The 8,256-nt window shown below is 34.5% G+C and overlaps 1 protein-coding gene across 2 annotated transcripts; it reads right to left on the bottom strand.

The window, feature by feature from the left end:
- Positions 1 to 4,396: 4,396 nt before the first annotated feature.
- Positions 4,397 to 4,720, bottom strand: LOC130829718 (small nuclear ribonucleoprotein Sm D1-like). Of its 2 annotated transcripts, XM_057696126.1 has the most exons (2): positions 4,630 to 4,720; positions 4,397 to 4,506 (listed from the first exon to the last, which is right to left on the bottom strand). In XM_057696126.1, the coding sequence occupies exons 1-2, from the start codon at positions 4,718 to 4,720 to the stop codon at positions 4,397 to 4,399; spliced, it is 201 nt and encodes a 66-aa protein (XP_057552109.1). The 2 variants fall into 2 exon arrangements, with proteins under 2 accessions (XP_057552109.1, XP_057552108.1); XM_057696125.1 differs by having other exon boundaries at positions 4,397 to 4,720.
- Positions 4,721 to 8,256: the final 3,536 nt, after the last annotated feature.

The following is an 8,256-nucleotide window of genomic DNA, read 5'->3' as shown; positions in this document are numbered from 1 at the left end:
AACAAACAACAAATAACACCCTACACATACAAACATCAATCCAGGGAGATTTTGTAAGCTAGGATCGAATATAGAAATGAGCTGGAGTACTGCCAGAGAGAATGGAGATTCTCAGAATGTAATTAGACAACTGTACTAAGAACTAAGATAAAGACAAAAGCCTAATATTAATACCGAGGCAGTGCATCATCTGGAGAATAGAGCAAGGAGTCTGAGCAGACCGATAGTGTTGCTTATAAGTATGTTAAGATAAAATACACTTAAAATGGCTGGAAGAAAGGGGAACAGAAGAGCGTAATGTGGTTGGAAATATGCAAAGAAAAAGAAAGGAATAGAAGTGTATAAAAGAAAGGGATGAAAGGAAAGTATGAAAGATATTTTGTCTGTACTACCAAAAACTTAGCTAGATATAGAAGTATATAAAAAGGCAAAAAAAAAAAAAAATAAATAAATAAATAAAAAATTTAAAAAAAGTAAAAAATATCCTTAAAAAATTATGTTGTAAAACTTGTAGATCTCTTAGGGCTAAGATCGTATTTAATAAATCAAAAAAAAAAAAAAAAGAGAGAGAGAGAAAGAAAAAAAGAAAAAAAATCCAGAACTGATCCCAGAATGGACCAGTTCAATAGGTATTGATACTACTATTTCTGTTTCCTTAGCGTCTCAGCTGTAAGTGTCCTTCTCCTTGCCTTGGGTTTTTTTTTTTTTTTTTTGCGTTATTCTGTGACCAGCAGAGGTTCCTTTATTGTTTGTCTGTAAGCCTCGGTGTGTGGGGAGGGAGAGGGTACAATACTGGCTCCTTCTCCTGGGAGTGAGTGAGCAGTGGCACACTGTTGTTTCAGCCAGGCTTGGAGGTGCCTGTTGCAGAGGGCGCTGGTGGCTCAGGCGTACACAGAAAGTCTTAGAGTTGGGCCTCTCTCAGGGTTTTTTCTTTTTGGTGCTGGTTTTTTTTTCTCTTGGCAGCCTCCCTGCTGCTGGCATTGCAAGGAGTTTTAATCTAGCCCCGCCCGAGCGCCTGAGGGTGCTTGTTATCCCTGAGCGCCTTAGGTGGCCCGCAGGGCGTCTCTCCACTGCCTGTTGCAGAGGCACAGAAAGGGAGGGAGAGGCTATGTGCATGGCTCCTCCCCCCCGCCCGGGAGCCTGCAGCCTCCAGCCGCCATCATGGCCGGGCAGCTCTCAGGGACCGGCACTCCTCTCCACGGACCTCCTCCCTCCTGTCCTCTCGGTCCTTCACCCTACCGGCAACAATGTTTCTCCCCCTGAACCAGCTCTCCGGTTCCCACGCTCCCGCTCCTGGACCCTCCATTCAGCCGCGGATCGATGTCTCGGTCCGGGAACGCTGAGCTGCACTGCGGACCCTCCGTATGTTTCTCACTCCCTCCCGTCTGCCACAGCTCCGCCGCTTCACCCTCTTTGAGCCCTCGTAGATGCCTCCCTACCGGCTATGTCGGGCTCCCCGCAGCCCTTTCTGGCGTCTGAGGCCGTCTGCTGGTGTTCAGCTGGTTCTCTGTGGGAATGACTGCATCCTTCCGTGCATTCCCAATGCATCTGTGGAGAGGGATGCATTCCACGTCTCTCTACTTCGCCGCCATCTTTTTCTCCATTAATCACTTTTAAAAGTGTCTCAAAGAAAAAAGTTTTAAATTTTTATGAAACTCATTATACACTTTTTTCTTTTAAGAAAGGTGATTTCTGTTCTAATCCAAAATATCTTTGCCCCCCACACAAAGGTCAAGATATTTTCTTAAGCTTTCTTCACATAGTTATGGAGTTTAATTTTATGTTTATGGCTATGATCTATCTGCAATTAATTTTTTGTTTGAAATGAGATAGTGATTGAGATACACACTTTATTTGTTTGTTTGTTTATATTTTTTCCATTTCCTCATCTAGTAATTTCAGCTCCATTTGTTGAAAACATTTTCGTTTTATCCATTGGATTGCTTTGGACCTTTACTGAAAATCAATTGACATATGTTTAGTTTTAGATTCTGTACTGGTCCATCATTTTTCTTTCTCTTCTCATGTCAATGCCACACTGTTTTGATTACTATATTTTTACAGTAACTCCAAATCAGGAATTGTAAGTCTGAAAATTCCTTCTTTCTGGAAATAATTTTAGGTATCCTGGGTCCTTTGTATTTACAAATGAATTCTAGAATACACTTGTCCTTTTATACAAAATGCCTTTTGGGAATTTGGTTAATATTGCATTAAATCTAAAGATCAATATGGAGAGAATTATCCTTTTAGCAACATTTTTTTTCTCTCAGTTACCATGTTATAGCTTTCAACTTCTTTAGGTCATTCATATATTTTCCTCAAAGCACTGTTGTGTTTTGTTTTCATTATAGAGATCTTGTGTATCTTTTGTTAAATTTATCCTTATTTTAATAGTATTTTTGATGCTAGAATGAATTATTTTCAAAAATTGTCTTGAAAATTGTTATTGCTACTTTATAGAAATACAATTTGCCTTTATATATTTTTGTCATATATTCTGACACTGTCAAATTTCTTTACTAAGATAATTTATTTTCATGTTTTTGTAAAGTCCTTAGAAATTATATATACACAATGGAAAAGTCTGCTTATAAAGATATTTTACATCTTTCTTTCCAATGTTTATGCCTTTTATTTTTTTATTGCATTGGTTAGACCCTAGATACACTGAATAAAAGTGATCAGAGTGTAAATCCATACTTCTTCCCAAACTTAGGGGAAACTGCTCATTCTTATACTTTCAAATGTGAGAGTAGAGATAAATTTCATAGATATTCTATCAGATTCAGGATAGGGGTCCTTTTATTCTTAGTTTGATGAGAATTATTATATCAATTGGTCTTGAACTTTGCCAAACACTTTCTCTACCAACTGTAATGACCATGTTATTTTATCCTATACTTGGCTAATTTTTTTTAATATTTAAACAAACTTACCTTTTGGAATAAACTCCAGTTTTTCATGACACATTGTCATTTTTACCATGTTATATTTGATTTATAAATATTTTGTTAGTGGTTTTTAAATCTATGATGACAAGGTGTATGAACATATGAATATACACATATGATTTTCCTTTCTCCTAATGTATTCATCTGATTCTGGTATCAGAGTTATTATGGTGATTGCAAAATAAGTAGGGAACTGTTTATATTTCATTATTTTCTGAAAAATTTTCATTAAGATAGATAGTATATCCTCTTTAAATATTTGTGGGAAACACTAGTAAAGCTTGATGATCCAGGAGTTTGGGGAAGGTTTATAAGAAAGAATTCAGTTTTTTAAATACATATAGAAGGATATTCATTTTTTTAAAACTTCCTATGTCAGTTTCTGTGACACGTATCTTAAAAGGAATTAGGCAAATTCAGTTCAATTTTCAAATTCCTTGACATATTATTCATTATAGTTTTTTTTAATGTTTGTAGAATCTGTAGTAATTTCCTTTTTTTTTCATTCCTGATATCAGTGAATTGTGCTTTATTTTTTTATTGATTAGTAGAGGGTTCTTTAAATATATTTTCACTGAATCATGCTTTGTTTTTTTAGTTTCCGCATGTTATTTTTACTGCTATGTTGTTATTTCTTATATCTTTAGCATATCCATTCCTTCTACTTACTTAGGTTTTAAATTTTGTCCCTTCTTTTTGCTTTTAAAGATAAAAGCTTAATTCACTCAAATACCTTTTTTTTTTTTGCTATGTGCCGCTAAAAGTATGCATTTTTTCCTGAGCACTGATTTGCACTTCAGAAAGTTCAATATGTTGTATTTTCATTTTCAACCTCATAAACTGCTTACTAACATTCATTGAGATTTCATGCTGCATAAAGAGAAGCATGTGGTCATTTTCCAACCCTTTGGGAATTTTCTTGATATTTGTTATCTATTATTCATATTTATTATTAATTTCCAATTTAATTTTGTTTGTCAGATAATATGATTTTAGACTCTTGAGACCTACTGATGCATATTTTATGTCAAATTATATGTTCTATCTTGAGTGTTCAATAGGTCCTTGGAAAAAATATGACTTTTGCAGGTTTGAGATGTAATGTTCTATAACTGTTAATTAGGCCAAGTATTTTTTTTCTACATTTACGTTTATTAAAAACTTCCAGAAACAAAGAAAGCCGGTACAAAAACACCCCAACATCCTCAGTCTGAGACAGTAATTTCCACCCATTATTCTCTAAAGCTGCATAGCTGTGTAATCGCTGAAGTAGTCCGGTGCTGTGTTTGCTGTCCTGTGCTGTGTCCTCAGTGCTGTATTTATTCTCCATCTGCCATGTCTTCTTCTTCCCTACCACTTTGAATTAGTAGTCTTGAGAGACATTATCGCCTAGGACCCCCTTTTCCTCTGCTTCGGCCACATCCTCTTCCTCTTCCTCTTCCTCATCCTCTTCCTCTTCCTCGGCCTCGGCCTCTTCCTGCAACAGCTTCCCTTTTCTTAGACTTCACCTTCGGTGTAACAGCCAGGAGTAGCGTATCCAGCGGTAAGCTGTCTCGCAGAATAAAATATCGAATGCTATTTCCTCGAATACTCAATGTTTCCAGCTGTACAGGTTCTCTGTTCTTCAGGGTCATTTTCACAGCTTTCAGATGTGTATTCATGGTTACATCTACACCTGTGATTGTTCCATGGACCTGTGTTCCGTTCTTTAATTCAATGGTTACAGTTTTGTGACTCAATTTCATCAAAAATCTCACGCGCTTCATCTTAGCAGCGCCGCCAACCTCTCGGTGCGATAGTGCACAAAACCCTACAACCGAGCGCCGACCGGTTGCGAGTATGAATGGCTGGAAACTTAATTAGGCCAAGTATTTTAAGTGTTTCTCAAATTTTCTATATGTTTATTGATTTATTTATTCTACTTGTTCTGCCAATTACTGGGATTTTTTTAAATTTCCAAAAAATGATTTAAATCTATTTCTCCCTTTAATTTCTCAAATGTTTGCTTTATTAATGTTTAAACTCTACTATTATGTGCATGCATCTTTAGGACTTTTGTGTCTTCATGACAAATTAATAAATAAAAATTTTCTCTTGTCGAGAAAAAATTTCTTTCCTCATCTGTTGAATATTGCTTATCTTGAGATCTTTTTTTTTCCTGATAGTTATAACCCCTCCATTTTTTTGTATAATTTGCACTTGCATTATACATCAGTTTTGAACGTTTTACTTAAGTACTTCACCTTTACATATTTAAAATTAAGTCTCTTATGTATGACATATAGTTGGATCTTGCTTTTTTATGCCTTTGGAAGTGTCTGCCTTTTTGTCTTCACATGACTTGCATTCAATTTAATTAATGACTTACTTTACAGTAACTTTGATGACAGGTAATATCATTCCTCCAACTTTGTTCTTCTCCATCAATACTTTGTTCATAACTGGGGTCTAATGCCTCGCCATATAAACTTTAGAATCAGTTTGTTTATATCCTTAAAATAATTTGCTTGCATTTTCATTGGGATTACATTGTATCTACAGATCAATTTGGGAAAAACTGACATCATGACAATATTGAATCTTCCTATCAATGAACATGGAATACCTTTCTATTTACTCCTCCTCCTTATGTTTTTGTATTTCTGTTTTTGTTTTGGTGTTGTGTGGTTTATTTGAGTTTTGTAGTTCTCCTCATATAGATCCTGAATATTTTGTTAGATTATAACTATGCATTTCATTTTTTGCACTGCTAATATAAATGGTATTGTGTCATTAACTTCAAATTCTACTTGTTAATTGCTGGTATATAAGCAAGCAATTGACTTTTGAATATTAACCTTGTTTCCTGCAACCTTGCTATAATTGCTTAATAGTTTCAGGATGGTTTTTTCTGCCAATTCTTTTGGATTTTCTACATAAACAATCGTGCCATCTACAAGAAAAGACAGTTTTCTATCTTCCTTTCCAATCTGTATAATTTTTATTTCTTTTTATTGTCTTACTGCATTAGCTAGAACTTCTAATATGATCTTGAAAAGGAGTGGTGAGGGGGACATCCTTGCCTTGTATTTGATCTTCATGGGAAAGCTTCAAGCTTCTCACCATTAAGCACGATGTTAGCTATAGGTTTTTAGTAGATAGCCTTTATAAAGTTGAGCTAATTCCCCTCTATTCCTAGTTTACTGAGTTTTTATGATAAATGGGTATTGGACTTTTTCAAATGCTTTCCTGTATCTATTGATATGATCATGTGCTTTCTCATTTTTAGTTTCTTGACAGGATTGATGGCATTAATCGATTCTTTGAATGCTGAACCAGCCTTTCATACTTGCTATAAATCCCTTTTGGTTGTGTCGTATAATTCTTTATATACTTTTAAGATTTGATTTAATAATATTTTGTTGAGAAATTTTACATTTATGTTCATGACAGAAATTGGTCTCTCACATGGGCCTCTGAAGATTATTATCGTTTCAATTTCTTTAACAGATATAGTCCTAGTCAAGTCATCTGTTTCTTCTTATGTGAGTTTTAGCATATTTTGTCTTTCAAGGAATTGATCCACTTCATCTAGGTTATCAAGTTTGTTGGCATAGAATTGTTCATAGTATTCTTTTCCTATCATTTTAATGTCCATACATCTGTAACGATATTCCCTCTTTTGTGTCTGATATTATTAGTCTGTGTCTTTTCTCTTTTTTTTTTCTTAGTTAGCTTGGCTAGAAACTTTTTGATCTTATTGATATTTTCACAAAACTATATTTTGATTTTATTAGTTTTTCAATGCTGATTTCATTTTCAATTTCATTTATCTCTATTTTAATTTTTAACATTTCTTTTCTTCTGTTTACTATGGATTTAATTTGTTCTTTTTCTAGTTTCCTAAGATGAAATCTTAGATTAGTAATTTTAGACCTTTCTTCTTTTCTAGTGTATGGATTTAATACCATAAATTTCCCTCTAAGCACTGCTTTCATTGCATCCCACAAAATTTGATAAATTTGTGTTTTAATTTTCATATAAATATTTTTTCATATAAAAATATTTTTGAATTTCTCCTGAGATTCCCTCTTTGATATTTACCTAAATTTAAGTCTACTATATTTCTTTCATTGTTTCAAATCTGCTGTTAATCTCACCCATTACATAAGGCAATTCAAGATAGCCATTACTCTTAGGCAGGAATTTTCAATCAGAGGCAATTTGCTCCTAGGGGACATTTCACTATGTATGGAGACATTTTATTATTATCATGAGTTAGGAAAGAGGTGCTATTGATATCTAACACATAGAGGCCAAGGATACTGCTAAACATGCTAAAACGCAAAGGGAAGCCCACCAAAACAAAGAATTATCTGGCCTCATATGTCAGTAGTACCAAGATTAGGACACCATGCTCTTGGTCTTATTTATTTTTCCTCCTAAAGTGTGGCCTGAGGCCTTGACTAAAACCTCTGGTCTCTTCAGTGATATCACTCTAATATGTATAGTCAGAACTCCAGTATCTTCCAGTTCTTTGTCAACTCCAGAATCTTTGTCTAGTACACAGCACCAAGTAACTACTTTCTGTAAAGTCTTGCAAAATCCTTAACAATCGGACCAAGAGTCAATAAATCCCTATAGAGATTTGGCGGATTCATTTTGTGCAGATATTTTCTATATGTATCATGTCCTCCAAATCCCAGCCTTCTCACCATAATTACTACAATTCTCTGTATGATTACTGCATAAAATCAATGTACAAAAGTAAAAATACATTCTTCATGGAGCCAACAATTTTCCCTGAATATTCTGGACTTGCCAGGAACCAGAAGACAAAAAAAAGCATCTGTTTACCAGAGTAACTGATCCTGATAATCAAGGAAGATTAGGTTAATGTTATACCACTGGGAAAGGGAGACTATATTTGGAAACTAGAGGATTCATTGGAATGCCTCTTTGTACTTCCTTGCTCAGTAATCCTGATCAATACACTGACCCAATAATAACAACACAATCAAGGACTCTGGTCCTAAAGGAATGTAGATGAGTGTCAACCAAACAGGTAAAGATACCAACGTGCTGGAAGAATGTAAAACAAACAAACAAACAAAAACCAACATGGAATTAAGAATACAAGGCAGCTAAGACTTCATTTTTACTGTCTACAAAGTGGGGACTGAAAATGCTGTATTTTATAAAATATTTCTCCATTACATACCAATGATGAAGGACACTGATGGTATGTAATATTTCAGAATTTAAAAGAAATTTTAACAAAATTAATATTTGTGTACATGTTGTTGGGGAATTAATTTTTAAA

The sequence above is a fragment of the Hippopotamus amphibius genome, chromosome 10, assembly GCF_030028045.1.
Source record: "Hippopotamus amphibius kiboko isolate mHipAmp2 chromosome 10, mHipAmp2.hap2, whole genome shotgun sequence".
Lineage (NCBI taxonomy): Eukaryota > Metazoa > Chordata > Mammalia > Artiodactyla > Hippopotamidae > Hippopotamus > Hippopotamus amphibius.
Note: the sequence above shows the minus strand (reverse complement) of the source record. Positions and strands in the feature narration are given on the sequence as shown.

Coding starts and splice junctions, on each gene's coding strand:
- LOC130829718 (XM_057696125.1), bottom strand. CDS start 4,720: ATGAAGCGCGTGAGATTTTTGATGAAATTGAGTCACAAAACTGTAACC.